Raw genomic sequence first — 14,364 nt, forward strand, 5'->3', positions numbered from 1 at the left:
AGCTTTAAATAGTTTAGTAATATAATATAATTGAAATAATATATGCAATGTGAATGCTGCAGGGAAGTTTTATCTGCCTTGAAGGGACCATTCTTTAATTGAAAATTAGTAACTTAAAGGTCTGTTGTCAGTTAGTTTTAATTTGTTAATACATTTTTCTTCATATTTTTATCTCTTACGTATGTATGTATTTGTTTAATAATTTTAATTGACTTTAACTAATTCACAAATTTTTAATATGTAGGTTGCTGAAAGAGCTCTATATTTTTGGAACAATGAATATATTCTGAGCCTGATAGAAGAAAATAATCAAGTCATTATGCCTATAATGTTCCCTGCCCTATATCGTATATCTAAAGAACACTGGAACCAAACTATAGTTGCTTTGGTTTATAATGTCCTTAAAACCTTTATGGAGATGAACTCCAAGTTATTTGACGAGCTCACAGCATCTTACAAATCAGAGAGGCAAAAGTAAGGATTTTATACAAAATATTTATTTTTTGCATTTAATTTTCATGATATATATGCTGCATATATTTCTGAACATAGAAGAATAAAATAATTTCCTTTTTTGTAACAGCATCTGAATTTAATAATTTATGAAATGGAAATTGATCTTAATGTTGAGATTGGGGGTGGCGGACCTGTAATTCTAATTTGAAGGATTTGGTATGTTCCAAAAGAATTATTTTCAAGTACCTCATAAATTATGAAGTTAAACTACCATCTTTAATCTGAAGAATGTGCATACTTTTAACCTGTTTTATGCTGATAGCCATAGTACCTTACCTTCTTTCAAAGAAACTGGCTACTCAAGGAGGCAAATGAAAATATATTCTGATTTTTCATGAAACATGAATTAATCTAAATTACTGACAAATGATAAGAAAATCAACTTACTTATCAAGAGTTTTTTTTTTTTTTTTTTTTTTTTTTTTTTTTTAAGGGGGGGGGCTTAAAAATTAGATTTCAAGAATCCAAAGTTAAGTCTGGTCAAAGCTAGATGTTTTTAGTTTTATCTTGGAATGAAAATGAATGATGAATAAAGATTAAGGAGATATTAAAATTAGCAGTAATAGTATTTTAACATCTATATTTAATGAAGAAATTTAGTTCTTTAACTGCTGAGCTACCAAAGATTACAAATCCATCATTTAAAACTGTCAATTGTCATTTAACTCTGCAGCTAAATTTCTTGAATGTATAACAATAAAAGTGGGTGTTACATCTATGTATTTTACATCTTAAATCACATTTAACATTGCATAGCACCATCTATACATAAAATTCTGTACTTAATACTTTACTGGCTAATGCTTGTGGTATATTATGTTGTAGTAATTCAAAAAACTTGGGAATTCATCATCATTTTGGCACAGAGTTATACATGCATTTATGTTGCTTATCATTGCTCCTGCTCTCTGTTGTTATTGACACTAATTTAAAAAGGGCTAGCTTCAAATTAGTAAAGACATTTTTAAAAGAATTAACTATGTCTACACATCTAGTTCTTTCTTTCAAAGATATACCTAAAACTTCTTCTTTAAATGAATAATCTTTAGAAACCAAATAAATAAAAATAAGGAATTTTTGCTGTGCCACATATAGCTATTGATTCATCAACTGAAGTCAAGAACAAACTCTACTCTCTCATTTTCTCAATTCACCACATAATAATATATCAAGACAATTGTAGATCTTTAATTTCAACAATAATTTGTCTTGTTCTTATAATCATTTAAAACTGAATCTGGCATTTGCAAGAAAGTTTCTTATATAAATTTCATGCCAGTAAGTAGTTTAGACTTTTAACTAACTCATGGGATTACTTTAAATGGTATAATAATCATTTCACATGGTTTTAACATCAGTTTTTTTTTTTAATTGTTCAGCTCTTAGTTAATCTTCAAGATCTCTAATTTTATTTTTTCTCATGCCATTTTTTTTGTAGATAATATGTTTGATATTTGTAAAGTTTAAAAATTACTCTCTATGTTACCCATTTTAGTAATGTTTATCAAGGTGTTGCTTATTAAGTAGCAATATTTAAAATTCATCATTGTAGACAAGTAATCTGGTTCTCATTCTTCATGAATATGATAAATTTTTTACTTTTTTGTTTTATTCCTCATTTAAATGGGTGCTAAAATGGAGAGGGAAAAATGCATTTTAATATAAAACACAGAAAAAAGGTACTTACATTTATGCATAACAGAAAATTTGGGTGCCCGCCAGTAGTTGTCGAGTGGTAAAATCGCTGAACACTGGTAGCTCAACCTGGATTTGATTCCAGGCAAACGAGCTAGCTGCATTTGTCTTCATGATTTTTCCCATGTATAATGTGGAAACAAACCAGTTTCCCTTAGAAAGACCTCCATGTAGGCATCCCTTCCCTTATACAGATAGCCCTAGTGTGCTGTATCTTAAATAAACCAAGCCTAAGAAAATTTGGGACTTTTCCTAGACATGCTAATATATTTTTACTGTTGTGATGAGTATGCTGTACAAATAATGCAGGAATACTGACTTATTTACTGTTACACCGGGGATTAAAAGAGTACACACTGAGGAACCTGCTAAATGGCATGCTCGCCAGCAAGTGTATGACAAGAGACATAAGCTACCATTCTGTTATCCTGTCAACAACATGTGTAAAAAGCCAATAGTCAGTCTTAAGAATGATAGTAAAGGACCACAGCTGTTTGTTTCTATGTCATGACTAATTTGATTTCTCTTATTAGCTGTGATTGACCAATAATTTTTTTTCTCTCTCATGTAAATCATGATCAACATGTTAGCCATTATTGGTCTAGAGAAGAGGCCATCAGATAGAACATTAAGTATTTATTTAAAATATTTAATACTGTTTATGTGGTTTTTATAATTCTATACTGTTTATATGGTTTTTATAATTCTATACCATTAAAATTTGAACGTCATTCTAGGCATTAGTAGATTTCACTGTAGCACCGCTTTGTCAAATACTACAGTACAAAGTCTGAAATCCAGATGTCCATTATCCAGAATGATCTAAAATCCGGACCTCAAAACCACCAGCAACGTTTTCCCGTAGGCTTTATGCATGCGCATTTGATTATCCCTTCCTTACATAATAAAACATCTGGAGAGTCTCGATTCTTAATTTCACTTCGACCCTACATAAAATACCTTGTTATTGAAGAAACAATTATTTTAGCATAAATTTGTACGATCAGTAATTTGACTCTGTTGCTGCGTATCTGCTTGGCATTCATCTCAAACCCAAACATTCCACATAGCTGCATCATTGATTTGACGCCAACCTGGCGAATCATTATTTATTATACTTTCCTTTCATCACAGCATGTTTATCAAAACATGACAACTTGAATGTAGCGATGCCCAAAAAAAACTTTTTTTTATGTTAGTAATTGAATAATAAAGGAGTATGGTAACCTTTTATGTTGACATTACGCTTGGCGATGATTACAGATTTAAGTTAAATGCACTAAAAAATGTTGACGAGGAAAAATTTACCAAACATTTCTTTCCATATGCTAAACATAGATTTTGTTGATGATACTCATAGACCCAAAGATTACATTTAGGGGTATTTGAGTTAAGAATAATTGATTTATTTATTCACATAAACCCAGAACTAGCTCCAGGGCTCGTATGGCCACACCGGCAAAGAATGGCACCAGGTCGTAACATTTAGGACCCGCAGAGACTGCATCTGGTGGTAAGATATCTAGCGCTGGCTCTCAATAAGGCTTAAGTATGTGGGAATTTATTTATTCAGAACTTTGATAAGCCAAGAATGTGCAAGAAATAGACATAAGTATAATAAATAATTAATACAATTCAGGCTTAATTGTCTCAGTGCTCGATAGAAGCGAGATAAAATTTAAATTTAATAGAACAACTTTTCATTAGTCGGCAAGCTCATGATGCATAGTCAAATATGTATAGTGAAGGATAGCTAAATTTGATAATGATAGCCACTAATTTTTTAAAGATTTTTGAATATCGCAAAACAAAAGTGAAATTTCTCAATTACTGGATTTTTTAAAGAAATGTGGAGAAGCGGTAATAAATAAAGATGATATAAAAGTTTTTCATTGTGATGGCAATGCTTATCAATCATCAATCAATTAATGAATGGCGAAATCTGTAGTATGGATATAGATCCAGAAAATACTGCTACCAATAGTGAAGAAATTGACAGAGAAGTTACTGAAAATGAGAAAATTTCGATTGAGTAGTTGGAATTCTCGAAACAGCAGTTACAGGACTTCAGCAGTGTTACTGAACAAGAGATTATATCTGTATACAGAATTAAAAAGAAAGTATTGGCACAAAAAACGAAGCAACTTTAACAGCTTACAGTGAAAGAAATGTTTAATTAGGTAAACAAATAAATATTAAGCATTTTTTTTTGGTAAATTTTGATACCCTTTAGATCATAAATACTTCATTATTTCATAAATCACGATGTTATATTTTTAATTTTATAATTTCTACCTGCCATTTTACCAGATTTAAACTGATGATCTGATATCTGGAAAAATCCCAAATCCGGAATCGCCGAAGTCCCGACGAGCCCGGATTTCAAACTTTGTGCTGTATATGTTTCTGTTCCAAAAAGTATTAATTTTTAATTATCTCCAGGTAACAGTCAGAGAACTTTTTTGGTTGATCATGCATAAATAATCGACATGCAAATAAGGAGTGAATTAAATTCCTAATTAGTGTTACAGTTTTACTGTAATACTTGTTGTCAAATAAAATTTGTTAATCAGTTTATCGTAATCTTTGAATTTGAAATTATGTTACGCAGGGGAGGGGACTAATACATCATATATGTGCTGTGCATTGCCAACACCTTCTTAAACAGAAGCCCAACTACAAGATCGCGACATCACAAACTGGCATCTGACAATCGCCATTGGTCACTTACTACTTACCTTTAAAATATATATGTTATTAAAGCTTTACTAACAAGATGGTGTTTTCTAGTGATGTAGATACATATTTTTTTTTCTTTTTTTTTTTACTTTATCTATATGTAAATATATATATATATATATAAGAGAGAGAGAGAGATGAAAATATGTATTTTCAATTCATTCGCGGATATAATATTTTCCTCTGCTGTGAATTTACCAAGTATTTTAATAACATTCTCAAAATATTCTTATTCTTATTACATTCAAATTGTAGATTTTTTCATACAAATTAACATTAAATAAAATTTTTTCAGTAAAATTTTGTGCTCTGACTGGCATCTGTGTCTATGCAATTAAACTTTTATGCCATGAACAAAAATGAAGTTTCTCAAAATAAAATTTAAAGTAATCTATGCAATTAAATTTTTATGCCATGAACAAAAATGAAATTTCTCAAAATAAAATTTAAAGTACTCTATGCAATTAAATTTTTATGCCATGAACAAAAATGAAGTTTCTCAAAATAAAATTTTAAGTAATCTTTTTTCATCATTAAAAGTTTGAATTTTTCTTTTCTTTCCACCTTGTTTGGACAATGAGTACAGTAATTCTTAAGGAAGATGTTTGTGGCTACATGCGCAAGAAGTTTAAGAAGTCTGTTGGACGAGTGTTCATTTTCACATGTCTCAAATCGCAAATACTTTTCATCGCTACATAATCTCTCTGTAGTAAGCTGGGTTGCTATAACCCTATGATTTCTACATTTAAAAAAAAAATAGATTCATTTTCAAAAGATATGAGCTTGGATATAATAATGTAGTTATAAATAATGATAGTGATAACTTCATCACGTGGATACTTCAACCCTCTACAGTCTAAATTTTTTATCAGCTCACATGCTCCTTTATAATGAAATTCATTTGATAATAATAAATGATCTTTACAATAAGCACAATTTAATTTTTTCATCACAAAATGCACACAATAACCAGCTATATATGTCAGTGGACTAAGACTATCTTTAATATTTATAATGTCTTGTTTGTTTACAACAAGTTTGAATCCAGTTATTTCTGTTTCCTCTACATCACCATCGATCTCTTGCTCACATTCAATCTTACTTATGGTAATTTCACCATGAATGGCAGACTTTAAAGTCAAAGGAAGAAGAGATCGAACCCATAATTTTTTCTCTGCTTCATATACTTGTGTAATAGATACATTATACTGAGAACCACATAACTGTCTGTATTAACCAAATCGATCTTCTAAACTATCTGTTTGCAATTTTCCTGTTAGAACATATTTTTGGTTTAGTTCTTCTATGCAGTATCTCGAAATTTCTATAATAGCATACATAGTGTGCTTTAATGCAAGATGAGTTTTTTTCGTATAACAACCGGTATCCGTTCCACTGATTTCCCATTTTTCTAACCAATCCAAGAAAATATTTAAAAATTTAATTCTTTGGTCATCTACCAAATGTGTAATCAGTTCCTGAAAAACATCAAGTTTATGTTCACCCTGATACATAGATTTTACATTAACTATCTGCCACCATGTGCTTATAATTCGAATGTATTCAGCAGTTTGTTTCCAGTCTTTAATGTCATATATAGGACCAGCAATACGAAAACCTTCAGCTACTTTTAAATTAAACAACTGAAGAGCTAGTTTAACATTTTGTCTTTCTAGATTGTTCAGATACAATGACTTAGTAGTCAGACTTGGAGCATATTTCACAATACTGCTGTATTCAATTTCATGAAGTTTCTTTAAGCACAATAAAGATGCTGGTTTTAAAATTTCTGTAGATTTCGTTCCTGGTGTTTCAGGAAAATCTGTGAAATACATGCATTGCCCTATATTCTTTTGATTCAGCCAGTTATTGCGAACATATTTAAGTACATGAACACTGTCAATTATATAAAACATTGGTCGAATAGGATCAATTGGATGTTGGTATACAATACTAATATTTGGAGGATTAGCAAAATATGAAAGAGCTCGTCTGTTTACAGCATTATTATCTGTAGCAACACATATTACACGAAAACCTAAATTTTCCAAACCTTTTATTATTTTCAAAATATATCCATGCAAAAATTGCACTGATAATGATTTTACTGGAACAATACTTATAACATCTTTATATGAAGATCTAATATTCTGCAGCATAAAAACACAAGCAGAATTAGCAGCTTTTTCACAATTATATGCCATTCCTATTATATTTCCACTTTTGAAATCTAAGAATGGCTTGATGTGAATTTCGTCAACCATTAAAGTGACATATTTATCGTTTTCATTTAAAAAGTGGATTTTTTCCTTAGCATAATTCAGGAAAATTTCAGGAATTTGCTCCACTTTAGGATCAACATTATATTCAGAATACAATCTTTTCAATGTAGAAGGATGTGGCAAAGTAACATATGCACTATTTCTTAAAAATTTATAGCAATGTGGAGAGATTGAAAACATCAAACTTGATAATATTAATAGATCAGAATTATACCTATTGTTATTTTTATGCAAAAGGAGTAATGGCAGCTGCTCAAATATAAACTGAGCTACTTTCTTTTTATGTTCAGGAGCATTTTTTTCTAATTCACGAAGAAGGCCTTGAGTTAATAATAAATTAATCATACGTGTTTTAATGGAACTTCCCTTTTCTTCCCCGTTTTTTATCGTAGTATTCAGAAACCCACTGAAAATCTTTCTCATGAAAATGTAATTCACAGACCTAAATCCATGCAAATGTAAACATAGGCCTAATTACTAATTTTAAAGTAATAAAAGTAGGATTTCTAGTAATGCAATTTATATTTTAACAAAACAGGCAAGCATATGTGTGTTTGTCTCCCACTCGGGAGGAAAGGGGGAGAAAAGAATTTCTAGTGACATAAGTTTTAATAATATTTGAATTTTCATGCATTAACAATTTAAATTATTTATTATTTTACGCGAAACTGTGCACTTTATATTACAGTTTAAAAAACCATAAGCATTTTATTGCCTTCACAGTTTCTTTAGAAAAATTTTTAATACCAAAATATATTAAATAGTAAGTTAAATAATTTCATTTTCTGCCATATACGTATGAAGTTGAAAGTTCCAAGTTATAAAATTTATCAAAAAGTAAAAAATTAGGGATTTTAAAAAGTAAGTGAATATTTAGCATACAATTCGATACATAATTATACTTATTGATACGTTATTACACAATATTATACATAATGTATACTATAGAAATGAAATTCCTTAATGTTAACGTATCGATTCTTTTAAATACAGAAGCAATTACCTTAATAAATTTAAATTTCAAGTTAGGCTTAACTTACCCGAGAATACTTCGAAATGGTAAAATTTTCTCGTGGTATCGATTTAAACCATCTATGTAATGCATCCTTGTTACTTAGGAAATCTATATACTGACACTTTAGGACCGTCAGTATAATTTCCTCGACATAACAGCACACAGCACTTTAAAGGCATAATGGAAATCGAAAAAAATATCAGTATTAAATTAAGAAGACTTGGTTAAGCCCTCTCATGACCAAGGACGAAATTACCCTAACTTGCTAAATGCCATCTAGATGGCCTTGGTTTAGGGGCGATCTTTCGCACCCGACTGAGAAGGCCAACAGTTTGTGACATCACTAAACTACGAGCCTTCAGTAGGGAGGCTTGTATTTAGGTGTTGGCATTGCACACAGTTCTTTGTTTAACCCTTTCTTTCAGAAGTATATGCCACATAATTTTTCCTCATTGATTTTTAAGAGGTAAATTTAGTAAATAAAGGACTGTATATATGGTATTTTAAAATCTGTTGTGAACAAATAGGAATTAAAAAATCCAAACCAGAGACTTGTTCGTAATGAGCTTGAAATAATTTTTAAAATTTTTGTTCATGTGATAGTGCTTAACCCCTTAACTGCCGCGGGTGTATATATACGCCTTGCTCAGCCGATACATTAACTGCCCCAGGAGTATATATAAGCCCTTCCAAACTACTATCATTTGCTTTGCGCTGCTACCTGTAAATTTATTTGCAAAGCTTTGGAATGCAATACCACAATGACCTTGACAAAGTATGCAAAGGAGGATACTATTTCAGAGAAGTATGGGGAGAAATTGGAGAGAGCGGTGCATCTAAAGCTGTGAAAGTAATGACTGCGTGGTATTGACTGGTGTTTGAGTTTTTTTTTAATTCTGTGTCCTCCGTTTTTGTTTACTTTTTGTAGTAGGTTCTAGGAATAAAGAAAGATATAATGGATGTTTCAAACCCATTTATCTTTTTTGATGAACTGCTCGTGCTTCATATTGTCACTGAAACTAACCGTTTTGTAGACAAGTATATGAACCAACACCTTGCAAACGAAAAATCAAGAACAAAATCAAGGCATTCAACCAGTTCAGAAGAAATATATGCTTTTTTAGGCATACTGATTTTACAAGGTAGAGCACTGAAACCTGATATTACACTTTACTGGTCTAAAAATGAATTGATCAAAACTCCGTTTTAGGGATCTTTTTTTATTATAAAAACATCATTTTTATTATACTTACCTCTTTTTATTATACTTTTACTTAAAACATAAAATTTTCTGCATTCATTTTTTTCTTTTGTGAAAGTAAAACTTGCGTTTATTTTCCCCCTAATACATCGCATAAGTACGCACGCCTGTGTGAAAAACCGCGCCACTGGGAAATGAATCTTGTACATTTTCTACCGCTGTTAAGGGATTAAAAGAAGATGACTTATTCAATAATTTTTACTAGGATTGGAACCTGTTATCCTTGAATTAAAGCCATACTAGTATTCTACATTATTAACCCTTTCGAGCCAACTATCATGCATACGTGTCATCAAGAAATGCGCTACTTCCTGGCATGCCAGAGCGTTCTTTTCTCGTTTACCTCCAGCCACCACACATTTGTGCCAGTTTCCTGAAACGTTTTAAAGACCACTAGATGGTGTCCTGTGTCCATTACTTTTAAACTGAATATAGAATTTTAAACTGAATTTGAAGGGTCTGCCTTTTTGGATCCTGACTTTCAATTTGACCTCATTCTGCATTACTTTAGTGTCAGCTGTTGTAGGGGAGGAAATGTAAACAAACAGAGCTTGTCTCTTTGACAGGACACCTGACTACGTGATATGAAAATTCGTGTTTCTGATATCCCTTCAAATCCTTTTTATTTTTTCATTTATTGATTTATTTATTATTATTTCTTTTGCTACAATGTAGGGTTTTTTAGTGTTACTTTTTGGAGTTTTGTTTTACTTTCCATTGATTTTATAAATGTTTCACATACTTCCCTCTTTAGAATAGAAGAGAAACACGCCAATGTGATAATCAAAATCACAATAACAACCTTATATTTAGCATAAGTATATTAAAACACTCAATCGATTTCGAGGGCAGCTAAAGGTGTCTCCTCATCAAGAGAATGAAATTCCTAGGAATAAAAAAAGAAGAAGAAAAATAAAGTATTGGCAAAGGAGTCTCAGAAACACGTGGTCTTTATCAGCACTGCATGTGGTCGTAACCAGATTTTGAATCAGAGTTACACTGGCCGTCTACTTTTACTGAGCCAGGCTATCTGATCAAACATATGATACTGCCCTTTTTATTTCAGAAAGCCTTGATTTCAGTTTATTATGGGGAGCGAGTGTTATTTATCAGACGAATGATATGCTCGCATTGTAAATGAGCCAATTAGTGACATGAATTAGAGTAACGATTCATTTTCTAAAGAGTTAGAGAATGATATTTGTAGTGGTTCTCATATGGACATTCTGTCAGAGACAGATCTCACTGAGTGTCTGCCTTCCATTTCACATGAAAGATTTTGGTATTTCTTCTTATAAACAGACTTTCTTGTATATTTTTATTAATTTAGAAGTTTATTAATGTACTATTTTATCAATTAAAATTTCAAAATAATTTCAATAGTCCTTGTAGAAATTAGTTTGTAAAGTAAGCACTTTTTTTTTAAATATATTTTCATGTAAAGAAAGAAAAAAGATTATTAAATGCTAATTTTAACATATATGATAGCTTAAGTAATAATCTAAAATAGCAAAAATTATGACATTAGAATGTAAATTTTTTTTTATTTTTTAAAATTTTTTATGTTAAGCTTAACGGGCGCAAAATCCCTGTTCTGTGAGACGATTTCTTTCAACTCCATTTGTTCTGAGGAAACGTCTTAAACAAAGCCCTCTGCTGTCTTGAAAGTGTTAAGTTGGCTGCTTGTAATACGCTTGTCTTTGATAGATTGTTTTTTGTGTGGGGGAGAGGGGTTATTTGAATTGAGTAAATTATTTCATGCACACATTAAATGAAGTGCTGGACAGAAAATAAATATGATTTATGTTTCATTTATTGTGAATTAAAAATTTTCTGGAAGACATTTTTATTTAAAATCGATGAAAAATTGTTAAGTAAACTGTATAATTAAATTATTTTATTTCTATAATCTTTTTATGAAAGACTGGAAAATGTTGTTATTTACATTGGTTTGGTTAATTGTATTTATATTATTAAAAAAAATCTTTTTTGAATAATCATTTTTGATATATGTTTTCTTTCTGTCTTTTCTTTTTCTGTTAAAAATTAGAGAGAAAAAGAAGGAGAAGGAACGTGATGAGTTATGGAAAAAACTGTCCCAGTTGGAGTTGAATCACAAGGCCAAGCTCAACTCAGCTACTCATCACTCCCCATAGTGGCTCCTCAGACACCTTTCTTTTTGTAGAGTCGGGCCCAACACCCGCACCATTAACTGACAGTTGTGTAAATGTGGTCATGTTGTGACCCAGGCAGAAAAAATATAAGTATAAAAAACATGGCCGAACTCGAGGAACAAATTCTCTTCCTTTGGTGTGGGAGACATTTCATTTCATAAAATACTCCCACATGTGAAGGCAGACAGAAAGATAACTTCCTATAAATGTTCAAGTTATAATTCTTCTTGCTGAATGCTTGAAGTTGCTTGGACCTGTATACCATGCTGTTGGAAATTTTTTTTTAATCTATATATACTGCTTGGAAGTGAATTTACTGTTATTAATTGACCAGTGGAAAGGAGGAAAAAAAAAATCTTTTGAAAAGACAAATTTTGTAAAATTTGAGGTGTTTAGGTCTAATAATGATTTTTTTTTTTTTTTTTTTTTTTTTTTTTAATTTTTAAAACAGTTAAGTGGTGCATGAAACAAAAAATGAGCAGCTATGTGATGGAAGAATGGTTGTTTGGTGAGCCTGTTTGGAACTGTATGACTATTCTGACTTTTAAGTTGGTAAATCTTGCAGCTAATTTATACATTGTATTAGAGTATTCTTAATTTAGGTTATCTGAGAATAACAAGAGCTAAAATATTTTATGGTCATCTATGAATTTTTTTTTTTTTTTTTTTTAGAAAATTTTGAAACTTACTGCATGAAAAGGGGTAGTGAACATCGGCAAGTCTTTATTCTTACAGAAGTATATAACGAGCAGCACTAATGGGTGCTTTTGTAGTTGTACTTCTAGTTGGCAAATCTTATATCCCCCACATCAAAACAAGTAACTGTGAGTTAAAAGTATCTTCTTTTTCATCCTGCTCATAAACTACCTCATTTTCAGCTAGTAAAGTTGTGCTTCTTTCACCAAATACTGTATATTAAATCAATGAGATGAAAATGCCTTAGAATACCTAATGAACTTATAAACTTATGTATGTAAGTTGCAGTTCTTTTCAAATTCCTTTATTTTAAAATGATATCTACTTAATTGTAGGTTTTATTAAAAATAATTTTTGATAAATTTAATATAAATAATAATTTGATAATTTATTAAATTTAATATGTGATTATTAATCATAAATTAGCTTTAACATCAGGCCAATCAGTGTATCTATAGTATAACTTCTAAGCAAATTTTGTTGATTTTTTTTTAAGAATCTATTCAGGTATTTGTAAACAGACCTAATACTTCATTTTTCTTGGAATACCATGAAGCTTTACACATCTTATCTTCAAAGCACTTGCATTGTAACATCGTAGCAAAATGTCATGTTTTGGTATGCAGCAAAGAGGCTGATAAAATATTATCAGAATACTGTATTGAACAACATTTTGTGGCAGCCAATAATGATGACAGCTAGGACAAAAATTTTAGTGTGATTTTTAAATGCTTCATGCATCAGATTTCCTTTTTTGAAATATTTTGACAAAGATAGATAGTGATATATTTAAATATAAGTTAAATATGCCAGAGAATCGGTGAAATTAGGGACATTAATTTTCTTGTGTTTTGATTTCATTTGTTAATTTTTTAAAGAGAAAGAGATAATAGTTTGTTGCTCTTTGAGGTAGTTTATCTTGGCAACAAGCACTTAGTCTTAGGTATTGACTTTCATGCCATGATCAATTTAAAGGTTGCTTTTGAAACTCATCTGAAGTTTTTTTTTTTTCCTTGTGTATAATTTTAAGAGCCAGGCTCGCTAATGTAAAGACGGTGTTTCGTCAAATTATGCTCCCTCCATTGCTAAGTCACATAGAGTTGTGTACTGCATGTTGTGGCCATGTCATGTAAATAAAGAATGGAAAACCAGTTTTTATTATTATTATTATTGATTGCATGGGTCTTTGTTTTCTCCATGTAGTGCTATTCAAGTGTTGTACAGATTTTACTTTTCTAGTACAACTTTCATCTTTACTTTAAGAAACTGAGCCACATGTTGTGCAGACAGAACAAGATAACATCCTTTTTGTTTGTTTTTCACCCTTTAGATTCATTGAGAAGGAAGGTATTAGTTATTAAAAGATAAAAGAAAATGATTAACAAAGCTGTAACCATAGATCTCAGAAGCATTTGATGTTTTGTTGTGTACTTTTTTTTTTTTTTTTTTTTTTTAATTTTGTAGTATTATTTTAATTGTTTTGTGCAATTTGATGTTAAATGACAATGTTTTCCTGATAGTAAATTATATGGAAATTTATTTATTTTTAGCACTCTTGTTATTCAGTAACTCCAGTTTTGTGGAGACTAAGAGAAAATTATTCATTAAACATATATAGTACATAATTGTGTTTATGCAAGCAATAATATTATTTAAATGAAAAGTTGTCTGTAGGAATTATTTTATTATTTCATATACCGGTGTAATATATGAACTCTTGAAAAAAAAAAAAGTATTAATACAAGCCGCTAAACTGCTAATTTTCCAGAACTCTTATACAGAAATTGATGTCACTATGATTTGTATGATATTGTGAAGAGGAATAAATTTACTCATAGTAAAAATAAAATATAAATTCCTTGAATAAATGATTTACTTGATATATCTAAGATATAAGAATTAAAATATTGATTATATAACACTGCTTAACTAAGTCATTTAATGATCATATATATGCAATTCATTAAAATGTTTTGTTTTTAATTA

At 30.3% G+C, this 14,364-nt stretch overlaps 1 protein-coding gene across 2 annotated transcripts in view; it reads left to right on the top strand.

Moving 5' to 3' along the window:
* Positions 1-14,246, top strand: part of wdb (serine/threonine-protein phosphatase regulatory subunit widerborst) — a 198,194-nt gene extending 183,948 nt beyond the window's left edge. For both annotated transcript variants that reach the window (XM_085815958.1, XM_085815959.1), the window contains exons 11-12: positions 245-474; positions 11,559-14,246. In XM_085815958.1, the coding sequence (XP_085672084.1) occupies positions 245-474; positions 11,559-11,664 (336 nt within the window). In that variant the 3' untranslated portion in view covers positions 11,665-14,246. The remainder of the gene's footprint in view (positions 1-244; positions 475-11,558) is intronic.
* Positions 14,247-14,364: the final 118 nt, after the last annotated feature.

Source organism: Stegodyphus dumicola, chromosome 4, assembly GCF_044657685.1.
Source record: "Stegodyphus dumicola isolate Sdum_Otavi_A_Nest chromosome 4, ASM4465768v1".
Lineage (NCBI taxonomy): Eukaryota > Metazoa > Arthropoda > Arachnida > Araneae > Eresidae > Stegodyphus > Stegodyphus dumicola.